Genomic DNA, 27,837 nt, shown 5'->3' with positions numbered 1-27,837 from the left:
ATGTTACCTTGTCTAGAATACTTGCCAGCCCTCACAATAGTAGGATTGTTTTACAAAACAATGCATGAGTGACAAGTGAAGGGTCAACATCTGCGAGTCTTCAGGGTGTCTGTGAGTGCTGACAGAACGAGGCTGTGGAGAGGTCTGGTGGCAGGGACACCGATGCAATCGCGCAGCACACTCAGCAGTACGTTTGTTTTCAATAGGAAGTGGAATCCGGGCCCAAAAGTGGAGCAGATACTATTTCAGTAAATCGGATGCAAGCAAGTTTGTCTTCCAACGCTGACTCCACCGATCTGCCATCTTCCACCTCAGTGACCAGCTCTGGAACCAAACCCAAGGTTACGGTAAGTTGCAAAGGACAGCAGTGGGTCTTAACGTGTAAGTGTTCCTCTGCATCAGGTAAGCACTGATATCCATTTCACCTGGTTTCAAATAAAAGCTCTTGGAGTCTAGGCTATTCATACCTGAGAGATTTACTTAAAGAGTATCCTAGAAACATGTTTTAACATTTATGGTTTTATAAATGGTAACACACATATTTCATGGAAACAGGCTATGAATTTAGAACTATGCAAAAATATGAGACATTTTATTACTGAATACTCAGAGCTTTAAAGGACCAAAAACAAGAGCTAGAGATGAATTTTCCTGTATTGGTGTCCTGTCCACCCTATCTCTTACTAATTGGAGAATTGGCTCTCTAAGCATCAAGTGACAGGTGATAAGAGATGGATGGATTGACAGACAAGTAAAGAGATAGATGATAGATAAGTATATGAATAAAGCAGAGTAGAATAGAATAAAATAGAATCGAAAATGGAAACATTAGAAATTTTCTGTGGATATTAAATGGTGTAACAATCATAAATTATTTAAAGAAATGTTTCTTGCCGACCAAACAGTGAATAATGTAAACTAATGTCATCATAGCATCATCATAAACTTTAAAATGCTGTTCAAACAAACAAAAACAAGAGTTATCACAAAGAATAGTATATCTGGATAAATCATGAATAAACAACATTTTCTTTTAAGTAAAAGGTGAACAGCAACGAGAAAATAGTAGATTCTAAAAAGTAACATTCATGGAAGAAGTAATTACTACTTCAAATATCAAAAGTTCCACTAGTTCCAAAATAACCTTTCCTAGTTTAGTGAAAACCATAGTGCCGCATTATTTTTTTAAATGTCCTTATTAGCTTAACACAGAGAAACAAATTTGAATTCCTTATTTGCCTCCCTTTAACATAAAAAGCAGCTCTAAAGCAGGACTCCAGAGAATGCTCTTTCCTTGAAATGGTAGACTAGGTGCAGTTGCAAGAGTTAAAATGCATCATTGAAATAACAGAAACTTTAACATTTGTATACAAATTAAATTTATGTGAAAACATCTCTTGAAGTAATTAGCATCTAGAGCATCTACTACATGCCATGAATTATGCTAGATTTAAAAGCGTTCAAGAAGAGCAAGACACAGTCTGTCTTCAAGTATCTTGTGTTCTTAAAAATTGAAATGCAATAAAATGCTGTATGGGCTTGGCAGTAACGGGCGTATTAGGTAAAAGAAGAACCAAAACCTGCACAGGGCTGTTTTGGGTATACTGGAAAACAAGGTCCACAATGAATGACTCTGCACTGCAGTGAAATCCTGGACTTCTTTTTCCTAATAGTACTTGTTGAACAATGAAATGTGGTTGAACTATGAAATCTGATAATCTTATTCCCTCACGTTGTGATTAAGGAAAATGATTTTCTCTCTCTCTCTCTCTCTCTCTCTCTCTCTCTCTCTCTCTCTCTCTCTCTCTCTCTCTCTCTCTATCTCTCCTGCAGTACTGGGAACAGAAACAAACCAGACATACTCTGTCGTGGTGCTATGTTCATGCCTCTTTTTATTTTACTCTTCTTCTCAGACAGAGTTTTGTGAAATCACCACGATGAAACTTGAACTTGCAATCCCCCAGCCTCAGTCTCTCCAAGTACTAAGATTATAAACATGTAGCACCAGGCCTCGCTAGGAAGGTGATTTTTTTTTAAATTCACTTACCTGTTTTTTTGTTTGTTTGTTTTTTGAGAAACATTGGAGTGTCAAAGTAAGGTGTAGGTCTCACTATTTAAAGTCATTTATTTTTAATTCATTTTTTAGAACATCCACTAGTATCCTACCTAGCAATTCGGGTTACTCTGATACTAGTTCCATGCTTATCCTTTGCTTTAGAATGATGCTGATGGAACCCACTTTTTCTCCTTTAAAACACGTAATTTGCTACACTGTATACAGCTGTGTGCAGGTGTTTCATGTTTCTGAGGTGTGTACACACACACATATATGCACAACGGCTTTCAGTTTTGCAGTGAGGAATGCAAACTCATCAGTTTTCCGAGGACTTTTGTCTTTTAGGGTACTCTGGGCAGAATTCTTACCTATGTTTGTAATTGTTTGCCATTTCAGTAGGCTCAACTATTCACCTAGGAATCACAATTAACATGTACTTAAAGCAACTGTTCAACAGAAAAAATACTTTTGCACATCTTTCAAATAATATATTTACTGAAAATTTGTTAACTTTGGATAATACAGGATGTGAATGTGACATTAATCGTTAACTGCAACTTACATCGGAACACCCGTAGCGCCCTATTCATGCCACGCTCATGAATCAGCGAACAATGAAAGCTGCCCTGCTGGACTCAGCCTACCAATGCAGTGTTCCACTTCAAGGCAACCAAAGACCACCTAGCGATCATGACCAATACCAAAGCTAGAGCTGGACAACTGCATGTACACTCTGTTATCTACTGAGCTAGTAAATTTCCCTAGTAGGCATAAGAAGTATACACAGTGAAACACTGCTGTCACGGACCGCTGACTTTGAGGAAATTTCTTAAAGAAAGTGGTTACTAAAAATAAGTCAGGATAGCTTGAAAAAATATGCTGTTGCTTAGTGTGAGCATTTTAATTTTGTTGTGCTGCTTACCTTCTAGATTCTTCCTTTTTACTACAGTTTGAAAATGATTCTTGTATCATGAATCATTTTTGTGGTTGGAATATTGCAATTAGGAGTTTTACCTATTTTATGAAAAATTAAATACTTTTCCCCCACAACATGGAGCTTAGGTAATAGCTGATAAACAAGAGTAGTCCAGATGCTTTGTGAAAAGAAAGAAAATTCCTGTATTATACAGTTTTTCACTAAGAACTAAAATTTCAGTGTTAAAGTTCAGTAGACATACAAAATCCTAAACACATCCCTTAACTTACCCACTTTTAAGCATTTAACTTTCTGTTGTGTTTACTGAAGCCTACATGTATTTCAGAATTAATTTAATTTACATGCGGTTTGTTGCTATTTGTAATAATGACTATTACAAATATTTTACTGTCTTTTTTGCTTGTAGGTTCTCCTTGTTCCTACATGAATATTTTTCAATCAGCATATATAAGTATTATATCTATATTATACAATTACAATGAAATGAATAATATCTATATTTTTCACTAATAACATCCAGATTTTTTCATTAGTTCTACACATACACCATTCTGAAAATTAAGCATTGAGTAGGTTTTTGAGATATATTTTACATTAAAATGAAAACACTACAAGACTGTCTATTCACTGCCAATAAACACAGCAGGGGAGAAAAAGAAGCCTACCACTTTATACCAAGGAGTTCATTATTTTTCTTCTACATTGTTGTGTTCATTTGACATAGACTCATAATGCCTTTCAGTCCAGACTCTTCTGCAGGCAATGCTAAACTATTACATCATTTTCTATAAATTGCTTTGTTGCACTATAAAGCAGGATCCTGGTACCAATCTGTCTTTGGGTCTTCAGGGGATTGATTTGTCCTGGTAGAATTTAACATAAAGTTGTTACACTATAAGTTCAGAAGATTTTTTTTTTGGTCTTGGCTTATGATTTAGCATTTAATATATTTTCTGATATATGGCATCTTAATATACACTACAATTTATTACTCCTTAGTGTTCAGCTTAATGTGTTTGAATGGTTGGACAAACTTAAATTTAGACACATCGTCCAATGCCCATGGAGCTGCCCCTCAGGTCAACCTAAACTTTGAGGGACAGAATAAACTGTGGTACCCCCACGTCACCTGTTTTTAAATCAGGTCTTAAGGTGTTATGGTTAAGAGCAAGTGAAGCTTACATCCAACTCTAAGAACCCTTTTACTTCATTTTTGTTTTCATATATATTTTGACATATATATTTGTTTGTGGGGCAAAGGATTGTAAGGTGATAATGTACATAGCAATGTGTAATGATCTACTGACGGTAAATGGCATTTACCTCTTCATATACACTAGAATTTCTGTATGTTATGACCTTGCTAACTCTTCTCTTGTATTTTCAAATGTGTAAGAAATTGATATAGTTTATAGTTAGCTTACTGTGATATAGACACTCGAACCTATAACTGTATTTATAAATTGAATTTATAGCCGTTTAACTGTAGTTTGGTATCTGTTATCCAACCTCTCCCCAGTCCTCTCCTCCCTTAGTCTTCCAAACCTGTAGTGACCTCTATTTTAATCTCTACTTCTAGATGAACACTTTTTAGCTTCCATAAATGGTTGAAAACACATAGAATTTGTCTTTCAATGTCTTGGCTTGTTTCACTTAACATAATGTTCCTCTGTTCAACCCATATCACCACGAATGATAAGATTTCATCTTTTATGGTAGAGTAAAATCTCACTATGTATATATTTTACTCACTCATCCACTGGAAACATCTCATTGTTTCCATAACTGGCCTATTTCAGATACTACTGCAATGAATATGTATACACAGGTACTTCTTTGATACACTGATTTCATTTGATACACTGATTTCATGTCCTTCGGGTGTATACTCAGTAATGAGAGTGCTGCACAATGTGACAGTTCTATTTTTAGTTTTTGGAGAGAGATCCACAGTGTTTCCACAGTGACTATACTAATTTACATTACTATGAGCAGTGTATGACCATTTCTTTTTTCTACATCCTCAACGGTATGCGTTAAGTTTGGTCCTTTTTATATTGCCGAATCTTACTGGGATAAGATGGTATATCTGACTTTGGCTTTGATGATGTGGAACATTTTCCATGTACCTACTCATAACTTGTATGTCTTTACTTAGAAATGTCTGTTGGGTCTTTTGGTCATTCTTTAATCAGATTACTGATGTGTTTCTCCTGTTGAGTTGTTTTGAGTTCTTTATATATTCCTGATATTGATCCCATGTCAGGTAGATAGTTTGGGAACATTTTGTCCAATTCCTCAATTTGTTTACTATGTCATTTGCCAGAAAGAAGCTTCTGTAATATTATCTGACTAGTTTTGCTTTTGTGGCCTGTGCATTTGAAATGCTACTTTTAAAAAATCTTTATACCAACGTTTTGAATGTTGCTTTTATATTACTTCCCAGTAGTTACATAGTTTCAAGTTTTACATGTAAGCTCCTGACCAATCTTGGAATGATTTTTGTTGATGGTGACTGGTAAGAATCCAATTTTGTTTTGCCTTTGTATGTCCACTCTTGCCGGCACCATTTATTGAAGAGACTGTGATGTATGCTCATGGCTTCTTTGCCAGTTGGTTATAAATATGTGGATTGATTTCTATTCTGTTTCATTGGTGCATTTCTATTTTTATGTCAGCACTATCCCATCATGATTACTGTACATTTATAGTATATTTAGAAGCCAGATTATCGATACCTCTCCAGCTTTGATCTTTATGTTCTGGAATGGTAGGTCTTTTGAGTTTCTATATGTTCTTTGTGGTATTTAAGACATATTTGTGTGAACAAAGTCATTGGAATTTTGGTGATGACTGCATTGAATCTGTAGATTATTTTGGTATGAAGGGAATTTTAACAATATTAATTAGTCCAATTCTTAAGTTTGGGGTGTCTTTTGGGGCATTTTGTGTGTGTGTCCTCTATAATTTCTTTCAGTGTTTCATAATTTTCAATATAGAGATCTTTTACTTCCTTGACTGAATTTATTCCTATGTGTTCCATTTTTCTGTGTGTGGTTATTGTGAATGGGATCTCTTTACTAAACTTCTTTTAGTCTGTTTTTTACTGGTATATTAAAGTCACTAATTTTTATATGTTGATTTTTTACTCTGCAATTTTACTGCATTCATTCGTCATTTCTGTTTTTGGTGGGGTTTGTAGTATTTTCTACATAAAAGATCCTGTCATCTCCGCGAGGGGGTAATTGGACTTTCTTCTTTTTCAAACTGGATGCCGTTTCTTAGTTTGTGTTGCCTACCTGCTCGGGCTAAGGCTTGCAGTACTGGTGGAATGGAGTGGTGAAAGTGAACGTCCTCACTTTGTTCCAAGTAATGGAAGCAATGCTTTCAGCTTTTCCCTTCTCAGAGGGTTTGCTGCTGTTGCTAAGGAGCCCTTGTAATGACAGACATTCATGAAATGATCATCAATGACAGCACATTTATGAAGGAAGAGACCAAGATTCTGATAACGAGGAAAAGAACAAATTCTATGTAGGAAATAGGTAACAGGAAGGAGAAGAAGGGGCTAGTGTTAGCTGTGCAGAGTAACTGAGAGCATCATGAAGAGTATACAAGGGTTTTCTCCTAAGTCACCATAAATCCCAACCCCGGCCACTCCCCCAGACACTGCTTTAGTTACCTGGTGACACAGAGAATTCTAATAAAAATGATGGGAGCCAGAATCGTTTGAACAAGTGGAGACTGAGCAGCTTTGAGTTTGTCCTAAACAACCTAAGGGAACTTCGCAGTACACTGGTGTATGTATGAGCATGTGCCATGTTCCAAAATTATAAAACAATCCCTTTACTGAGACATTAGAGCAGTATAAGCTGCTATCTTCAGTATCTGTAGTTGTTGCAGGGTAAGAAGCCAGACATAGCTTATTGCAGCTCACAGCAGGAAAAATAGTTCTAATTTCACAGACAGAATAAATTTCTAGTGTTTTGACTATTGTCAGTCTCATGGCGATGAGACAGATGAGCAGGGAGGAGAGAAGCTCATCAGGGAGCAGGATCCCAGGGCAGGCTGAACTGTACCCTGCTAGATATAGGTATTCCTTTTTATTTTGTTTTTGGTTTCTATTTTTGACCAGTCTGTGTTGGCAGTGCATACCGATTGTATTCTTCATGGGAAACTGTTCATGCAACACATTCAACACACCCTTTCACATCACCATTCCCTCCTATCCTTTCCCTCTCCTTCAATTATTTGATCCCCTTTCCATTTGAAAAAGATCTATCTCTGCAAGTCCCATTGGCTGTCTTTTATTTTTATCTGATTGATAACTTGGATTCTCACATAAGAGAAATCACACATATTTAAGTTCATGTGTCCGATTGATTTCCCCTAGTACATGGTCTCAAGGGGCATCCATTTTCTTACAAATGACTTGTTTATCCTTCTTTATAGCAGAGTAGTGCTCCACTGTTTGGAAATATCATGTTTATCTATTCTTCTGTTGTGGACATATAGGCTGCTTTCAAGATGTATGAATTATGCTGCTATACACATAAGTATACATATATCACTGGAACACGATGAGTTTAACTCTTTTGGACAGATACCTAAAGGAGAACAGCTGGTTGAATGGAATTTCTAGTTTTAGTTTTATTGAGGGATCTCCATGCTGATTTCCATAGTGGTTCTACCAATTTGCATTCCTACCAAAAATGCAGAAAGATTCTCTTTTCCCTTCAACCTCATCAGCATTTGTTAATATTTAATTTCCTGATGAGAGCCATTCTTTCTTGAGTAAGTTGGAATCTTAGTGCTGCTTTAATTTGTATTTCCCTAATGGCCAGAGGTATTGAACATTTTTCCGTATACTTATCAGCCATTTGTACTTCCTTGCAAGAATGGTGCAGAACAAATTCTGCCTAATGTCTGCTAGGAGATGGTTTCCTAAGTGACTTTAAAAAAGAAGATCCCTACATGCTACCAATCCAGTATTTTGGCTGCTTTTCCTGACATTTCCAAAAACATCACTGTAAGTCTAAGCTGTGATTGAAGGAAGAAAATCTCTCACAATGACCCTAAAAGCACAAGTGATTGTTCTGAGGTCAAACTACATAGTGAGAAACTTACACGTAATCTGTTCATTCTCCCCTTTCTCACGTGAGAGAAGCCGGGAGTAATTTGAATGGCATGACACTGAGGTGTCAGTATTGTCCTCTTTAAAACACGTACATGTTTTGAGATAAGGAAAAATGAAAGGTGACAACACCGTCTGATAATTTTGACATTATGGTTTTTTGGTGAGTGCTATTAACAGTTGAAGTCATTTATGTATCTTATCTTATTTTGCTTTTTCACTTTGATACGCATACTTCAATATATATACATATAAGTTTAAACATATGTATATATAATCTCAGTTTATTATATAAACATTTGTGTATTTGTATATAGTTTGGTGTGTGTGTGTGTGTGTGTGTGTGTGTTCCCAGATGTTATCAAGGAATTAAGAAAAATCTTAACTTGGAATTTATGAAAGGATTTAGAAGGATTCTCTGAAACCTCTGAAACTGTATTTTAGAATATGTATACACGCCAGGATTTACACATTTCCAGGAACTTTTTCAGGAGTGTCACCAGATTCTCAAAAGGCACTGAAAAGAAATTGTCCCTCTGATTCGCTCTCTGCCAGTTATTTATCCGGTGAACAGATTCAGTGTTAAGTACACTAACGTCTTTACTACAAATAATAAATACATTTCAGGGATATTGATCGAAATCATGTTGTTAGGGTTGATTCCCTAGTGGAACATCCTACTGTATCCTTTCTGCAATAGATGAGGCTGTACTTTATGTGAAATCTGACTCTGTGATGGAAACATAACATGTCATTTGCATTTTATTCTAATTATTCTGCATATAAATAAAAAGACCAAAAATGAAAGAGCAAGCCACCTGGGCTCTCATAAAAGTCTCAGTATAAATCAGGTTTTGTGTTTCAATGTAATGACCAATCTTATACATATAATCACTAAGCTAAGCCGTGTTTTCCTGATATATTAATGGAAAGCATTGAAATTGGAAAACATGCAGTTTCTGGAACCCAGATTTAATCATTTAAAGTATCAATTCACACTCAATTCATTATAGTAATAGCTGTATTTTGTTTTACCAGGTGATTGCATAATATATTTTTCATAAATGATTATCAGATGTATGTTTTAACAAGGCTAGTAATTTTCTCTAATACTACCTAACATTTGAAATAAGAGGGAAATATGCTTTATTACATGTAGGAGACAGCAGATATTTCTTTTACTAAAATCTTGGGGGAAATACACAGTAATGTTTTGAAATAGTATTTCATAATGTCACATTATATTATTAACTTTCATATCCTAAGAAAAGAAAATAGTATACTAAAAGAAAAAATTGCACACATAGAATTTTTAAAGAAAGTTTAGGCAATGACATCTGAAACATCAAAATATTTGAAATGGTACAGTTCATAATTAATAACTTCAAATGAAAATATAATGGCCTTGAGAAATGTCTTTGGTTGTCATGCTTTTTAATGTGGCCATTTTAACTACACACTGCTAAGCAATAACATGGATTTTTAAAGAAATATTTTCATCCTTTCACTAAGATCACTGTTTAGGAGAAAGAAAAATAAGACAAATTTTATAACTTTTTTAAAAGAAAAACTAAGCCTTTAGAGAACTGGAAAAGTTTTTCTAAAAATGAAATTATTCAATGATTATTACTATGAGATATTTCACAGAATTCTGTGATTTAAAAGCATAGAAGATTCTATTCATATATTTTGGGTTCTGAAATAAAATAAATATGTAATTCATTACGTTGGAGTTTAAAAAATAGAAACATTTTCCACAGCTATTTACTTTAATATTTCAAATAAATTCAAAAGTCCCCCTTTTGGTGTTTTAAGATATTTTCATCTGTTTTCAATCTACTTACACATTAACTCATGACAATCTGGTTTGAATGATTTGTTTGATCTCTTCACATTCATTTTTGAATCTAGGAATTTTATTTTGCCAAGAATAAGTATAATTTGTACCTAGGCAGATTCTTAATATTAAACTGTAATCACATGTTACTTAAATAATTTGGGTGTTGGCAGCTTGTCTTTCTCCCTTTTTGTGCTTAGTTTTATAGTAATCTAAAAGTCATCCCTACAACCTAAGATTTGGTTGTATGAGTAGTGTTTTGCATGTTATCATCATTACAAAGAGAAAATTTTAGTTTTTCCATGGGCTGATGTGACTTCGCAAATCCAGCTCATATTTGCATCCAAAAGAAATAACAACTTCCAGTTATTTCTGTGCAATGTAAAATAGCAAGCCAGAGCATGCCACATGACAGCGACCAGAAGTATAATTCATAACATTGGGCAAGAAAAATAACCAGCAAGCCATTTCCACAGTCCTCAGTTTCTTCATTTCAAGCCTAGGTGTCCCAAACCTCTAATTACATTTTTCTGTTTTCTATTTTCATGCTAACAGATTGATAATTAATTCTACCCCTGGTCTTTGCTGGCCTCCGTAGTCACTGCTTAAAGACCATGGAGGTGAGTTGAAATGTTTAACCAGGGACTCCAGATCAGAACAGCTTGACTTAACATCCATCCAGGGTGCTTTGGCCCTGACAATTTAGGTTTTCATGTGGTGCACACTAAAAGTACTGCAGAACATTGAGTTTTAAATAAATCATGTGACCTGTTTTACAACTTATTTCTACTATTGGTTAAAGTCAGAATTTTGGAGAATGTTTTTAACAGATGAACATTTAGATCTCAGAACTAGTAGAATTTCAATTTAAAAATATGTTCTGTGTCCATAGCCATAGCACCTTGAATGTGCCTGAGTTCGTCAGATCTCAGAAAATATTTATTACGTACTTAATTTAACATTTAGCATTTTGTACATTATCAAAATAGTGTGTAACTCCTCTACTTGTAAGACATTGACATTGTTTCTTTCTGATTATATTGAATATGATGCATATGTATCAGTTGGTTTTCCAGTTGCCAGGTCCTGACAACTGCAGCTTAAAGGAAGTTTATGTTGGCTCACAGTTTCAGGTCTCATCCAAGACTGATTAGCTCCAAGAAGTATCATGGCAGACAGGCATAGTGAGGCAAAGCTGCTCACTTCATGGTGACCAGGAAGGAGAACACAGCAGGATAAACAATAAGTCCTATAGCTCCATGTTGGTGTGATGCAAGATCCAGAAGATGGGTGGCTCCATTTGTATGACCTTCCTGGTTGCAGCCTACAAGATCTCTTTCTTAGGTTTGGTTCAGTTGCTACCCATGGTTTCCCTCAGCAGATAGTCTATGTTCACATCATTTCCAACTTCTTGGAGTGTCCACTATACCTTAGGCTTCACTGACACAGCTTTACAAGTCTTTCTCTCAGAGGCAACTTGCATGGTCTCCCAAGTCTTCCTCTGAAATATGAATGAAAGTAACTTTTTTTCTGCATGTCTGAAAAATCAGCATCACATGGACAATACCAAAATCTGTCTGCAGGCCCCCTCTAAACTTGGCATCAGAAGTCTCTGAGAGCCTGAATGACTGAGCACAGTGAAATGAATCTCAGAAAGCCAATTTCCTAGCTGCTCCTTTGGAGGAAGAGATCCAAGGTTTCTCTTTTCAAAACAAAGATTTATACCCTGTAATACGTGGTTGGTGTGGTCTGGTTGATTCTTGAGATGCCTTCTGCTCAATTCTATCTTTCCTTCTCTACGCATGATGAGTGTCCTCAATAGACAGCAATGCATGGGGAGCAGAAAGATAGAATCAATCAAGGAGTAAAGTTGGATACAGCTACAATGTGCTGACAATTCCAGTCTCAGCTGACTCTACAGAGAGCTCTGGAGCTTGGGTGGCCCTTCCAAGTTGTCCCAAACTGATACAAGAGGACTGTTTCTCTCCGTCTCAGCACCCACCACTGACTGACCTTGGCTGCCCTTAGGAAATGATGTAACCTTAAATGAAGTAGTTTCTTAAGGTCAAGGACATTTCCCAACAGGACAAGCAGCTGCAGCTACTGGCAGCCACTGCTCCTCAGCAGCAAGGGAATTAATTCATTGGTTTGTTGTTCAACTCATAAAAACTGTATAGTTTCCTCTACAAATCCTTAAAGAAGCTTTTTTTCTGAAGAATGCACCATCTTAGACATTTTTGAGATCCTAGCAAAGGATGCCATCTGGAGGCCATATTTTCCCATGACTTGGATTTTTTCTTAGTGCCTCCTTAATTTTGGTGTCTCTTTCCCTGAAAAGAATAAAAGAAAGCCTTAAATTTGGATCAAAACAAACATAGGAACCTTTGCATTTTAACAGTTATCTAACTCAGGAGTCCCCAACCAGTGGGCTATGGACCAAATGTCTGTGGAGATAAGCAACAAAAGTAAGCAATGTTTCACTATATTTACAGTCTCTCCCTGTTGCTCTCGTAATAGCCTGAGCTCTTTGCCTCCTGTCACATCAGCAGTAGTATTAGCTTGTCATCACACAAAACCTACCATGAACGGCACATGTGAAAGATCTGGGTTGCACACTGCTTATTAGAACCCAATGCCTGATGATCTGAGCTGGAGCTGAGGCAGTGATGTAGACACTTGGGAGTGGCTGTAAATACCCATTAACATGAGCAGAGAGATTACTGCAAAGAGATCATAACCAATTGCTTGCAGACTTATTTTGAATCTCTAGCAGTAGTAAACAAGGGATATTTAAGTGACATCTGATGTCATCCTTTATAGCAACAGGTGAGTTGATGGACTTCACTTGTGCAGCTGCATCTCGTGGCAGGCATAAAGTCAGAACCTGACATTAATTTTAGTCTGCATCTTGCCTGATCACTTTAATTGCCACTTCCATCCATACCATTTTTCCACATGGCACACTTGTGTGTCAGACAGTAATCATAGCTCAAATGGGTAAAAATCAGTGTCATTAGAGAGCGTCTTTGAAATGTGATGAGATAGCAGCAGACTCTAAGAGTGAGTACAGAAAGAAAGCTGCATTTAAAATAAAATACCAAGGATTGGTGGATATGGGAGAGAAGGGAAAGGAGATTAAAAAAAAAAAAGAACTGAGATGTACTATGTACATGTACCAATTTCTCATGAGGAATATAATCATTACATACTGCACACATGTCCTAATAAACTAAAATAATTTTTTAAATGCCATGAGTCCTACTTAAATTATATGTTCATTGTAATAAGTGATTCACATTCTCCAAACATGCTTTGTATAATACATGGTGACTTGTTATCCAATGAAACCATAAAACCTTCAAAACTATTCTGCAATAACATGCAAAGAACAAATACTGTGTAACAAAAGATAATACTTTGGAGTTTTTCAAAAGAAAAGGAAACACAAAAAAAACAGAAGCAGTTATTGAAGGCCACCATTTCATCAACTGTGTCTGCATTGACAGCATCCTTCTCAGTGGCCAACTGCATTACAAAAGTCAAGAAGGCCTTTACCATGGCAAAGTTGATCCTATCTAAAATGTTTTTCATGAACTTTTAGGGGAGACTACAGTCCCTTTTTTGGCTAACACCATCACTAGATAAATTGAAAAATAGCAGAGAAATTGTGGCACACGAGTGTTAAAGAAAATTAATGAGTTGTCATAGCAATCCCAGGTGACAAATACACTGATTGTTGTCAACCAGGCAAAATGTGTTTCTGTGTGAGGTATTTTTCAGAAAAAATTGCATATATAATGTGTACATTTTCATCAACCAACACAACAAATGCAGAGTTATTTACATCTTTGAATACTTTTACATCAAAAAATCAAATTGATCATTTTGAATCAGTATATTCCTGGACAGAGTGGCTGCCATGACTCTATAGTTACCTGGTTTCACTACTTGACTCAAAGAGGTCACATCTGAATGCAAATCTTCACATTGTCATTGATGGAGAAATGCTGAATAGCTGAAAAATGTCACCTGAACTTAAGAGTGTTTTATGCAATGTGATTAAACCTCATTATCAACCTCATTAAAGTATATGCCCTTAACTTACTTCTGTTTGCACAGATCTGTGAGAAGGTGGATGCAAAATACGCACATCTTCTCTGACACTCAAAAGTGAGACAGCTTTCTGACAATAGATCACTGGCCACAGGTTGGTGTTCCAAGAATCATTCCAGAGATTTCTTTTAGAAAAATAATCACCACTGGCAGCACATTTCGATGACATGGGATGGATCACAGGTCTTGCTTACTTATGTGACATATTCAACCTGTTCAGTGGATTCAATCTGTCACTTCAGCAGAGAACGGCAACTGTGTTCACATAATTAAATAAAGTGGCCACATCAAAGCCAGATTGTAACTGTGAAGGGTTGAGGGAACGCTGGGACTTTTGCATGTTTGAAACATTAGTAGAGATTTTGAGAAGCTAAGTCAGGGCCTTCTCCCTCTCTTAGATGGTGCATGATCACTTATCTCAGCTTTCAGGGGAATTTGAACATTACATCCCCACAACAGACCTCCAGACTGAGAAGGAAGGGGTCCATGATCCTTCTGTGAATAAGCCGGATGGATCAAATTTGTCCACATTAGCAGAGGATCAACTGCTTGAGACTGCAAATGATGGTGACCTTAAAAGCAGATCTGAGACAACTTTAAATCTCTGTCCACTCTGCTTCAAAGTCAAGGCAGAATATCCAGAGATTGCCACAAAAGCGATGAAAACTTTACTTCCATCTCCAGAGTCTTATCTTTGAAAAGCAAGGTTTTCTGCAGTGACAGCAACCAAAAAGAGGTCATGGAGTAGACAGGACCTTACAGCACTCTTCAGGAGTCACAGTAACCCATCCTATCCACGTGAACTGTCTAGTGACAGAAAAGCAAGGCCAGAGCTCTCACGATTCTGCATTGTGGTAAGCTGTGCAATTACTATGTATTATAGCAGTGTCATAATAATGGGAATAGAATAAATAATTGATTTAATGTGCTTAAATCATCCAGAAACCACCCCTTCCCCTACCCGGTCTTCCATAAACTGATCCCTGGAGCCATAAAATTTAGGAACTGCTCTTCTAACTTAGCTGTCTCCTTTTTTATTTTAGTATAAATAACAATAACTCATGAATGCCTTTAACCCAGCCTGGACATCTCCTTAGCGAGATCACCAAGTTCTTTAGGTGCATTTTCTACTTTCTGCATCACCATGCATAACATTACTGCTAAGCTTTCTGCCATCACCTAAAAAGGATCTAGTAGTTTTCTAATGCCATTGTCTTCACTTTTTTTTTTTTTTTTTTTTTTTTTTTTTTTTTTTTTGTCTTTTTCTTTTTTATGGGCACCGGGGATCGAACTCATGACTCCCTACTTACAAGGCAGGCGCTTATGCCACTGAGCTAAATACCCAGCCCCTTCACTTTTCTTTAAACTTTTACAGCAAAACTCTTCATGAGCCATCTAGCTTATGCTAACAATACCTTTGATATTGCTAAGCCTCTCTCTAGCACTCTGCTCTGGGCTATCTAGTCTGCCTTCTGGTCCCACCGTCTGTCAATTTTACAGCTTTGTGTTATTGAGACATCTCATTCCTATCAATGAAGTCTGTTTTAATTAAGTATTGCAACATAACAAATATATCAGGAATTCAAGAGTGGCTTGCTCATGCAGTCCTGAGTTCTGTCTGGGTTGCAGTCAGGCCTTGGCTGAAGCTGGAGGATCTGTTTCCAACATGGCTTACTCCCATGGTTGGCAAACTGCCTCCTCGCTACCTGTAACTCCCTGTGAAAAAGCTAAATCCTCCTGCAGAACAGCAGCTGGTTTTCCCCAGATAGATCAGTCGAAGAAAGAAACTTCTATGCCTTTATTTTACTTTACTTTACTTGCTTTGAAATAATATCCATCTTTTTGCACAATTTGTCAAACCAATTAATCCTAGTTAACGTGACCGGGTTCCCTCTGGGACACATATGCCAGCAAGGATCATCAGCATTGGAGATTTGCTGCCACTTCCCTGACCTGCTTTTTGATGGTGTTCGTGCCCATGTTTGCCAGTCGCTTGCTTCTTCCATAGCTACAAAGAATACGCAGATGCTTTCCAGGTCCTCCTAAAGGAGGCCTATTCATACCTCTTATCAGCCCAGGTTCTTACAAGAAATGCTTCGTACTGACAGATCTCTGATCTTAGATCTAAATTGATACTAATCCACTGTGACTACTTAGGCTCATCATCAGCTAGGAAGCCCTGTCCCACCAGCCTCCTCTTCTCCACAACAAGCTCTCCAGGTCTAAAGAAAAACCTCTGAAATCCCTTTCATCACCCAGAAAGGAGGACAGTCCTACGACAACTCCCTCCCTGGGGGGTGTGAGGGTGGTGGAAGGCTTCTATGAAATACATGTCTCTTCAGCACCACTTTCCTCTATATCCTCTGATTACTGATCTATTATTACCTCCAAGAGAGAAGGAAAAATAAAAGTTCTCTAAGGCAATCTCCTCCAAATATTTTGCAAGCTCCAGAGCATGGTCTATCTTACTATTCACGTTTTCTGTGTGTGTGTGTGTGTGTGTGTGTGTGTGTGCGTGCGTGCGCGCGCGTGTGTTGTGTGGTACTAGGGACTGAACTCAGGGCCTTGTGCATGCTAAGTAAGCACTTATCCACTGAGCCACATACATTCCTAGCTCTTACTACTCACTTTGATATCAAATCTGTCATCCTACGGTTTGAGCCGAAACTTTAACAACCTGCTCCTAGGATTTGTGTCCCCCTCTTTGATTGTGACTTCCATGTCCATGTTTCTTTTCTCCTGCCATGTGAAGAGATAGGACAATTTGAGGAACATAAGACTGTGGATTTAAGGTCATGATGATGTTTTATTCCATTTACTAAGACTGTATTCAAACAGGACTAGCATCTGTATAGCCTTTTCAGTTATTTGAGCAACCTTAGTAAAGGTGGAGTTTATAACTGAAAATTTTAATATTTTTCCTTAAAAACATTAAATACAAACACTTGCTCTTGGGGGTGTGTTAAAACATTACAAATGACTTTACATATTGATTTTTGAGTCTATTGCAAATAGCAAATTTGAATAAATAAAGAAGTGATGATATCTGTTTTAAAACAGGTCACAGTACTTTTCCAGGAATATAACTACAGCAGAATTTGTCTTGATTCTTATTTGTGCTATATCTGATATAATATTCTGTCTACTCTGGCTCTCAGTTTCATTTTCAGCTCCAAGAACTGTGAATGAAACTTCCTCCATGCTAATCAGGTTTGCTTGGGTACCAAATGAGGAAGCAGCCCAGTTACCCAGATGGAATCTCAGTGTGGAATCTCAGAAGCTTCTAGATGCTTCCAGGGGTTAAAAAAAGGATGAATTTCAGTGCTAAGTACTCATTTCTCTTCCCCTGATAGTGGAGACTGAAGCCTGAGAAGCTCTACCACTGACATAAATACTGAATCCTTTTGACCTGTTTGTTTAATTTTGAGACCAGATCTTGCTAAACCGCCAAAACTGGGCTCAAACTTGTAATCCTCCTGCCTCAGTCTCCCTAGTAGCTAAGACTGCAGGTGTAAACTACCATGCTCAGTATATAAATATTCTTAATGTGTCTCCAGTGATCATATCAGGCATAAGTGAAGCGGACTAACTCAGGGAAGAAAGATGACACATTTTATGTCAGCTGTATGTCATCTTTGTTCCCTGAGTTAGTGGCCTCTTGAACACCTTCTTATACTCAAATTCAAGTGGAAGAATTGTTTTTCTTAAAATGTTCGAAACAATGGAATAGTGAATGTAGTTTTTTTCCTTGCAAAATACTTGAAAATCTTTTTGTTAAAATATTGTCATCAAATGAGAAAACTGTAATTGCAAAAATGATGCCATTGAAAATCAAGAAGCCCAAAATTTAAATTATTTCAGTATCTGTCCTTATCAATAAGTTATTTGTATGACTTTTCCTAATTTTCCAAGAGTATTTCTAAGTGACACTGAGTAAATAATTTACTCATTAATTGGTTTGAGAACATTGTGATAAATAACTTCTGTAATCCTATTTGTTGTAAATTAGAAAGAGATTTCAAGGATATGAGGAATAAGCTCCTGTGTTTTTTCACTTCAATTACCAAAGCTTTTGTAAGTTAGGCACATTCGAGTAGTTCTGTTGTTTGTTTTTTCATGCTGATGAGAGACTCTCAATGTAATTAAAAACAAAAAAATGCAACCAGATGTTTGAATTTAAAATAAATTTAAGACAAGAAATATATATTTGAAAGATTTCTAAGTAAATAGATCATTTTAGATTTTTCTGGATTTTTTCTTTCAGAATGCTGCCATCTAGTGGTCAAATTGTGTCCTTTCCCACACAGAGAAAACCATTTAGTAGCCAAATTAGATTTACATAAATTCACCTTTTATCCGTGAGTCACCTAAAAATTTATGTCTCTGACGTTCCAAAGCTCCATTGCCTTCACTGACTATCCAGGTAGTTTTAAAAATTGAGTTTAAAGAGGATATTTTAGGGTTCGAACTGCTATGAAATATGCATTACACAGAAAATATAAATGAAAGGATAGACAAGACAAATGACCTTGAGCAAATACTCGGCAGTGTTCTATCTCTGGAGGAAGCTATGTATAAATATATGTAAGCAAATCTGACTCGTATTTGCTGTTACTTTTTCTACAAGCTTAATTTTCAAAGTGACTTATCTTGAAAGCATATTTTATAAAAACCTTACCTCACACACATCCTTACAACAAAGTGAACTCTGTGGTTTACTACTTTATTCCTGTTGTAGTTTCTCACATGTGAGTTCTTTTAGCACTTCTTCTTAAAGGATATGTAACTTGAAGCACTGGCTTTGCTATACCTAAGCTAGCTTGCTACATCCAAGTTTCTAATTTCACTTCCTTTCATTCATTTCTTGAGAAAAAAATTGAAGCTCTTTCCATGCAGGAGTTTCTGTGCTGCGCTCTGAAAGCTGAAACAGAAGCAGATGCTGTACCCCTACTTGGAATCATGTGACTGAGTGGATCTCTCTACCCAGACTCTGTATGGCCACAGTTTCACCTTGTCCACCATTTACCCTGCCCATAACGTTTTCATTTACCAAAACTAAAAACTACGAAATCACAGTGCAAGAGCGTGAAGCATGCAGAAGAGTCATTAGATACTGCTTTTGCCGTCCTGTGGTTTCTACCTGGTTTTCTCTTCTTTCTTTCTCTCCATCGTATTAATAATCTGCTGACACTCAAGCATCTCAAATAACGTGAAGTCAGCCACAGTCACTCTTGCATAAGCAATGAAGATTCTTGACACAGTGACACCCGCTGCCTTGGTCATTCAGCGAGAGCTAGGTTAGATGTCAGCTGACAGCAGCTGTGGGGTCCTGCTTCTGCAAAGCCCAAGACCCTGCAGATGAAAGCAAGTGAGCCTTCCGGAGCTTTACACCAACGTCATGAGGCAGCAGCTTAAGAAAGACGAAAAATGCACTGACAGCTCTGAAAGTCCATTCCCCCTTTGCTAGTTATGAACCCATGAAACAACTCACTCCTTCCTAAATCCCACAGTCCCACCCGTCTTATTTCTTAGCATTTCTAACTCTGTTCTAACAAAATCACACATTTTAGTACACTTGTTGTTTTCCATATTCAAAATCTGCCTGATTAAGGAGTGTGTCACGGTGGAAGGGAGAAGCAGGGGTGCTGAGGCCCCGGGAGGTCGCCCGTGTCCCCCCACAGCACTGTCCCCCCAGCTGCTCCTGGGGGCGGAGCCGAGGACGGACGGGGCGGGGCCTTGCTGACAGCTGACCGGCCCACGTGGCCTTGTGCACTTGCAGCACGCCTGCCTGCTTTGCCTGCTGCTCCAAGACAGCAAGTAAATAATCACGCAATTGTCAAATGGTGTTCGCTGGATAATGTAACTGCTCTTCATACCCTCTGGGATGCGAAGTGGGAGTCACTACACAGACAGTACCCGTGAGAATTCGTGTGGTCCTCACGGTCAAGCCATCTTTTTTTAGCCAAAAGGTATCAGTAAGGCTAGTCAGGAAAAGCTTTTCCTTTCTAGTGATTTTTCTCAGTATAAGTTGGAACAAAACAGTTAAGCCATTTTCAAGCTTAGGATTTTGGTAGTTATAAAATATGTAAGTCATTCTTAAGAAGTATCTTAATATCTTTATTTATTGATATTTTGGAGTTGACATTGAATGTATATTTCCCCCTATGCTTTTTATAGCAACTTTAATATTCTGCAAAATATCACTTATAAAGTTAATGTACATTACCTTTAGTTGGAATGGTGGCCAAGCTTTGCAGTATACAAGTTACCCCTTTAATAGTCATCACAGGCAAAAAACAAAAAACAAAAAACAAAAAACCTTGTCATTGAAATTTCTGATATAGATAAAAGATTTAAAGAATTCAGGATGGAGTCTGCCTGACCGTTGGCCTTCAGTGTCGGGGACTTAGTCAAAGCTTAGATTTAGAATAATTCACTGCCTTAAATCCATAAGAAACTAAATCACTATCGACCTTTCATTTCTGTTCTAAATTAAAACCTACTTCAAATGGTTAAATTTAAATATTAAAATCATAAATTAAAAGTAGATACAGTTTTTCATTTATAACATTTCCACACACTTCTCAAGGGGAAAATGTCACTTGATGGGTCCTTATACTTTTCCATCATTAATGACTTTTTATCTTATTAAAGTCTTTTGGAAACTTATTCCATTTAGATTACATCTTCACCAAGCAACAGAGAACTGGAAATTATGCCAAATTTTCCATAAAATACATTTTACTATAACTGTATTACAGAATTATAAGATCAGTCTTAATATTTTATAAAACCAGATATACTTTATGAATGCAAAACTTGTAAGTCTTATCTTTACTCGTTTTGAGCATTTATGCAAAACTGGTTTTTAAATATTTTCATTTTAGATAAATAACTGAACCAGGCTCTTTTAAAGGAATTCATGAAGATTCCATGATTTATAAAAGAAAATCACTTAGCAGCATGGTCAAGGCACAGTGAGCCTTCTATGAATAAGAGTCATTTTTATACCTCAGTTTATAGCAAATGCATTCTCTGAAAGTGATACATAAATTATCTTTGACGTATTGAGTATTTTAAGTAGAATAAATCTTCTGGAAAACCATTCTTTGAATTAAAACACATTCTGGTATTTTCCATACTACAGTGTGGTAAGGAGAAACACGCGGCCAATTGAGAAAGGGACCAGGCCGAGACAATTGGGTTAATTAGGACAATGAGACTATCAGCAGCCCAGAAAGGACATCCTTGTCTTTCTTGTCCTAGAACATGAGAAGGAGTGATTTATAGAGTCAAGTTCTCAGAAAGACTTAAATACTCAACCTCGGGGAAAGCTGAAGGATGAAGGAATCTTTTATCACCAGGGGAAACCCCACAGCACTACTGAATATGGCCATTATCTGGGAACACAAGGGTTTGGAAGAAGATTAATAATTCAGTCAGTCCTCTTTGCCCCCATCTTAAAAACTGTCATTTGGGTTTGCACACTGCCTTCTGTATCTATGCATCCCCACTGTTTTCCTGGGAGCCCACCCATGGTGGATGCCTGCTGATGGTCTCAGATGACACCCTAATCATCTGACCTCTGTAGGAATATCCAGAGGCAGATTCTACAATGTAAAAATATATAGATTCCTGGAATATTTGCTTCTGTTTCCTTTCTAGCCATTTTCTATTTGATTAAAAATCATGTGGTAAACAGGATATTAAAATGATTTAATGTGACCCTTTCTTATAAAATTCAGCATCTTGTATACCTCTGTTTACTTTCTTCTTACAATCAATGGCATGTTCCTTTCTATTCAAGAAAATGAAATATTTTAGCACTTGAGTCAAAATACGACAAAAAGGTCTTGAACTCTGTTTTATAATGGTGGCAATTCAGATATCAGCAAGTGAGCATTAGTGTCTCATCAGTGATGGACATGAACACTGAAAGGAGGAATTTCTGTGTTGTGTTGACACCTCTGAAGAAATGATTCCCTTGTGTGTCATCCCAGAGGAATGTCCTTGTTCATTTTCTTGGAATTCTGGTGAGCTGACCCCCAACCTTCGAACAATGCTGCTAATGTACAGAAAGAATCAGCTATACACCCACTTAGCTTAGCAACAGCTAAAACAGCAGGTATTTAGGATTTTGGAGGAAACAGTTCTAATCTTTATTAGTTTATTGGCCAAGCCAAAAATATTGCACATGCTAGACTATAACAGAGGTCTCCGAAATGTGGATGGAAAGAATGAGCCTGTGTGATGCTGGTACACTCTACAAGTCCACCTCTTGCACAGCACAAGGGAGACAGAAGTTCAAGAGAGCGTACTTGTTCACTTTAATGTAATGTGTCATTACAATTTCCTGTGTGGACATGAATAAGATAAATAGGCAATCGTAGCACTGCCCTGCATGTCTGCATTGCTCACCAGAGAAGAGCTGAGTAGGAGGAACACTGCGAACACCGGTATCTCTCATCTCCACACTGAAGGAACTAAACTCTCAACATCCACATTCCCTTTCCTTCCACAGCAGCTCAGGGTGCCTGCGTCTGCAGGGAATAGCCTACCTTCACCTCTTAGGACTGACATGTGCTGACTCAGGACACAAAGAGGTGTGACTAACAGGGAAAATGCCATTTGACAGAACATACTTGTAAGAATTCTTTTTCTTGTAGGCAAAAACTGGCTCACTTTGCATTTTCAGCTGGGCAGTGATATCCCCTCGTAGCAACCTCAGACCCTGCGTGATTGTGCTGCAAAAAAAGCAGCTGCATGAAGTTCAAAGGCTGCACTTCCCTGTGCCGTGCACACTCTCACTATGGAGGGAGAGGTCCAAAGCAGCAGGGAAGACCACACGAGCTGGAACTGGGCGCGATGGAACACACGCTGCTGCGGAAGGTGGAGGACATGGGCTTACGGGCCCTTCGCCGCTGCAGGATGCGCATCTGCTGCTAAGTGCAGATCACAACCTTATCTGCTTGAAAAGTCCCTTTGCCATCTTCCAACAGAACAGCTCAGAATTTCTTTTCCACTTTGAGTGATGTGTGCCTGGAATAAACTCAGCTGTTTGGAGCGCAGTGATCACTCAAATCCAAGGTCATTTCATCCACAATTACAAATTTAACATGAATAATCTCTTGAAGTTTTCTCTTGTCCTGCCTTTAAAGGCACAAATGAAAGAAAAGAGAGAGAGAGAGAGAGAGAGAGAGAGAACACTGAATACTTCTCTAGACTATGCTAAATAAAAATTATAGAGCACTTGATTTTAGGATTTTAAAGGATAAAGAAACATTCAGTGTGCTAGAGTATGCAAAAATAATAATAATAATAACCAGTTCTCAAAAAAGAGCCTAGGGTTTTGGCTGTATTTTGCTTTGGATTTTGCAGTAATAATGACACAGGGCCGTACAACAAACTGGGATCCTTGGTAGGTGGAGTCTGCTTTTCGCTTGCATTCTGCTTGTCTCCCTGCTGAGCCCTGAGACAGGCACGCCAGCTAACACATCCACAGCAGCCGAGGACAGAAAGCTGTGCTTCTTACAGGATGGTTAGGACAGCGAGGGCCTGCCCCACAGTCCCCTGTGCCACACTTGCTAGCAGGCCATGGCTTGGGCTGGCTAAGGAGCCTTCCTCATCCTGAGTTACTAACTTTGCAGTTCATGCTTCTCTGTGCAAGCCTGAGCAAATCTAGCAGTTCAAGGTCCACAGCCCAGCAGGATTTTAGATGATGTGAAGGGAAGAGGCGGCCCAGAGGCCAGCACAAGTAACCAGGACTAAAGTGGAAACTGAAAATTAGAAGAGAATGAGAGAAAGTCAAGTCAAGCACACAATCAAAAGATGCTAAGTGGAAATGCATTCTGCTTTTCTCCTCACCTTTAGCATTGTAGGATACAGGAAAACAGTCTCCGGGGAGATGGGCAGAGCAAAGGGAAAGGAGGTCGGGTTCGTGACTGGGAGGGTGAGCAGATAAGCATGGGGTGAGGGAGAAAGGAAGGAAGGAAGGGGTGCAGGGCAGCGAAGGATGCGAGCGTTGCAACTGTGCGGAGAGGAAAGCATGCGGAGGAGACCTACGGGGGGCGAGTGCGGGGAGAGCCCTGGAATGACCGGGGCCAGGTGGCCTGTGACCCAGAGGGGAAACAGAGACCTTGGTCTGGAAGACCTTCCCATTGTCAAGGAGGAGCTTCCAGCCTTGACCGGCCCCGAAAGAGCACTCAAAAGGATGGAAATGAAGGAAGCCTAGTCAGGGGAAGTTCATGGCCTGGAATTCGCATCTCTCTCTAGCTGAGCAAGTCTTTTCTCTCATTTTCAGCTCAGACCATCTGCAGAGGCATCTCCTCTATGCATCTGTAAGTAGAGAGTCTCTGTCACATCCATTGAGTTGAAGCGTAGAAATTATTCTGGTTGGGCCCAAGTTCACCTGACTGAAGGATTTCTTTTCCCACTACACCCTGTACTTGAAAGTCTTGGTCTTTAAACCTTCTTGTGGGTACATTTTCCTTTCTCTTTGCAAAAGATGAAAGCTCTTTTCCAGACAAGCCTGCTGTGAATGACTTCATAGAAATGAATATCGTGAGCCCCTACGTGCCTCTCACATGGGGAACTCCCGGTATTTATTTATTTTTAAGAATAAGGCTGGGAGGTTGACGTTTCCATTAACGGTTGAGTGATATTTTCTTAAAGTAAAAACCCTCCTCTCAGTGAGACATGCCTCACATTCCGGTCTCCCCACTTCAGGCAGTTATGTGCTACTAAATATGCGGTGGAAATGACACATGTCTGGAAACCCAGGAGCAAAGCCGTCCATGGCTGACTATTCAGCGGTATACAATGAAGGTGTTGTATGTGGCTAATGGAGGACGGCAGGTTGCAGGGTCCTAGAAAAGGAAATCTATGAGATCTTATGGCCTGTCATCTGTCCCTCTTCTGAAGTCAGAATAGTTTTAAATTTGAGCACTGATAACACCAACTGAAAATAAAGACAAAGAGTCATCTGCCTTTCCAAAGGACCCTAGTATATCACAGTAATTTGAGATGAACTGAGGGCAATGATTTCTCCGTCGTGGGGGACAAGTGAAGTCCTGTGCCACTGATGAGGATGGACTGACTCCTCTTGGTATCAGCGAGCAACCTGGACATTTGACTTACTGCATTCTACATCCTACTTCTGTTACAAAAAGCAGCTATAATCAATTGAATGCAGTCTTTTTCTCACACTTTATTTCAATAAAAGAATTCCTACAGGGCATTCTCTTCACCTATGTGAAGAGCAGTAACAGGAGAGAGGCTGTGAAATGGGAATTAAGAGTGGAATTGGATTGCTAAGGATTATGCTAATGAAATGCAGATTAAATTAAATATCAGAACAGGAAGCCCTCTGTCCCAGTTAAAGGAAGCTCTGTGAGTCTTTGGATACAGATATGCCACGCAATCTCAAAGGTACCAAGAGTTTAATCCTTGGAAACTATGAATATCATTTAAAGACAGGAGGAAACTTGCCAATTCTCTTAATAAACTCAAAACAATTTCTTAGCTAACAAATCTTCCTACTGTTTTGATGGTTTAGAGGCAAATTAATAGAAATATGAGATTATTTTTGTAGCAACAAGTATTTTTATTAAACTAATAGAAAAGTGTTCAATTTTGATTGACATTTGCAAAGTCTGCACAGAAATCTATAGCATGCAATAGCATATGCCTAGTCCAGAAAAAAATACATATAAGTATAGATTTATGTGTCAGTACTCAGCTACTAGTTATATGCTAGTACTTAGTTTTGTTTGTTTTTTTGTTTGAGACAGGGATTCACTATGTAGCCCTGCCTGGCCTTGAACTTGCAGCAATCCACCTGCCTCAGCCTCCTAAATGCTAGGCTTACAGGCATACACCCAACCTACTTACATGCTAACAGGCAAAAAGAGGGGCAGGCCAGGAATGGCATTACCCGGAGGCCTGGAACTCAAAAAAAGGCTGGAGCACACTGGAGAAGAAACGTGGAGAATGTCATTCTGGCTTTCTGGGCCTCGTCCAGTGTGTCTTCTGAGAATCTGAGTGGATTATACGCTAGGGCGAGTTCTCTCTTTGCACTGCTCCCTCTCTTACATTCTTCTGCCTCTTCCCCTCTGAAGGTGGAGTCCTAGTACTTGATCTTGTACTGATCAAGATCTGGGTTGAGAGACCTGGCAGACAGGGAAGGGGATGAAAGCATATGTGTGATCCATAAACATGAGTGTACATGTGTAAGTGCATAAACGCGCGCGCGGACACACGCGCGCACACACACACACACACACACACACACACACCATTTCCCTGCCCACACACTAGTCATAAGTAACAAAGAAACCACTGTAGGAATTTTCTTCAGTTTTCTATCTCCTTCCCTCTCCCTCCCTCTCTCTCTCTCTCTCTCTCTCTCTCTCTCTCTCTCTCTCTCTCTCCCCACCCCATCCCTCCCGCCCCCACCTCTGCACTGCTGCTCTGCCTTGGACTCAGCCTACTATGCACTGAACCCTCTACCTACTGTGAGCCAAAGCAAACCTCTCCTCCTCACAGCTTTCTGAGCCTCCCGGAGCACGGCAGGCACTGAGGGAGTGCGCACCTTTGTACCTGGTTCCCTTTAGCCAAGTAAAGCAAGTGTGGACAAACACGCCGCTTTGTTCTTGATCATTCAAGTTATCATTTTAGTGCCAAATATCAAGACAACAAATGAAATCCAATTTTGCAATCACCAAATACTGAGAAATGTTTGAGCATGCTTGGCAAGGTTAGATTTTGCTGGCCTTGTGAGGCTGTTGAAAAATGAAGCTATAAGATTGTTTTGCAGTGGTAACTTTGTTTTTGGCTTGACTTTTCCTTTCTTTCTTTTTTTGAAGACATATTTCAATCAATAAGCTCAGGTTTTATTTCATAGTGAAACAATCTGCATTAATTTAGTCTTCATCGCTCCTATTCCCTTTTTACCGAAAGGAGATGACTCTTAAAGCACGTTCTGTGTTAATTTCTACATTAGTCAGCAGCTTTATGATTTTAGATTAACTGATTGCCTGAGATACAATGCTACTGATTCAAAAAATAGGGATAATTTTGCAGTTCTCATGGTTAGAATGAAGTTAAAGAGAAAGAATAGATGCAAATGCTTAACATTCATTTATTCAGTGACATATACCAAAGGCCTGCCATGTATATTCTCTGAGACTACAGTGCAGAGCCAGACAGAAAGCAAGCATACTGCCCCCAGGGGCACATATTCAAAGTTCAAAGACATTCAGAGTGAAATACTGAAATGTGGAGCAATCACATGTGCTGTCATTTGTAAATCTTAACAGAACTAGGATTTTGTAATTATTTGTGTGCTTGTCTGGTTAATGTTCAGATCCTCCATAAAGTCTAGGCTCCCTGATGGCAGACATCAGCAGGGTGTTTCTGTGTCTCACACAGTGTAGACACTTAGTGCCTAATCGCTGAATGAAGGACCAAAGGCGTGGTGATAAGAAGAAATAAAGAAGGATATAATAGAGAAAATGGGAGATATGAGGGGGTAAGCCATTCGATAGGAGAGGCTATCAAGGCCTCTCTAGGATACTGGAATGCTTAAGCGATGAGAAGCCAGCCATGCAGAAAGAAAGACCCAGGAGAGGAGAATTTTAGACAGGAAATATCCAGGGCAAAGGCCCTGAGACAGGAAACACTGTGGCATGCCTGAGGAGCTCGGAGGGGCCAGAGTGGCTGACACCAAGTGAGCAGCGGTTGCATCACAGCAGGTCCCGAGGCAG

The 27,837-nt window shown here is 38.6% G+C and overlaps 1 protein-coding gene across 5 annotated transcripts in view; it reads left to right on the top strand.

Moving 5' to 3' along the window:
* The window catches only part of Dlc1 (DLC1 Rho GTPase activating protein), a 397,132-nt gene that overhangs the window by 107,220 nt on the left and 262,075 nt on the right, over nucleotides 1-27,837 (top strand). For all 5 annotated transcript variants that reach the window (XM_063234578.1, XM_063234579.1, XM_063234581.1 and 2 more), the window contains one exon: nucleotides 207-347. In XM_063234578.1, coding sequence (XP_063090648.1) covers nucleotides 207-347 — 141 coding nt within the window. The remainder of the gene's footprint in view (nucleotides 1-206; nucleotides 348-27,837) is intronic.

The sequence above is a fragment of the Cavia porcellus genome, unplaced genomic scaffold (genome assembly GCF_034190915.1).
Source record: "Cavia porcellus strain 051 isolate PalLab524CR breed Dunkin Hartley unplaced genomic scaffold, mCavPor4.1 scaffold_24, whole genome shotgun sequence".
NCBI lineage: Eukaryota > Metazoa > Chordata > Mammalia > Rodentia > Caviidae > Cavia > Cavia porcellus.
This window is presented reverse-complemented; position numbering and strand designations above follow the sequence as displayed.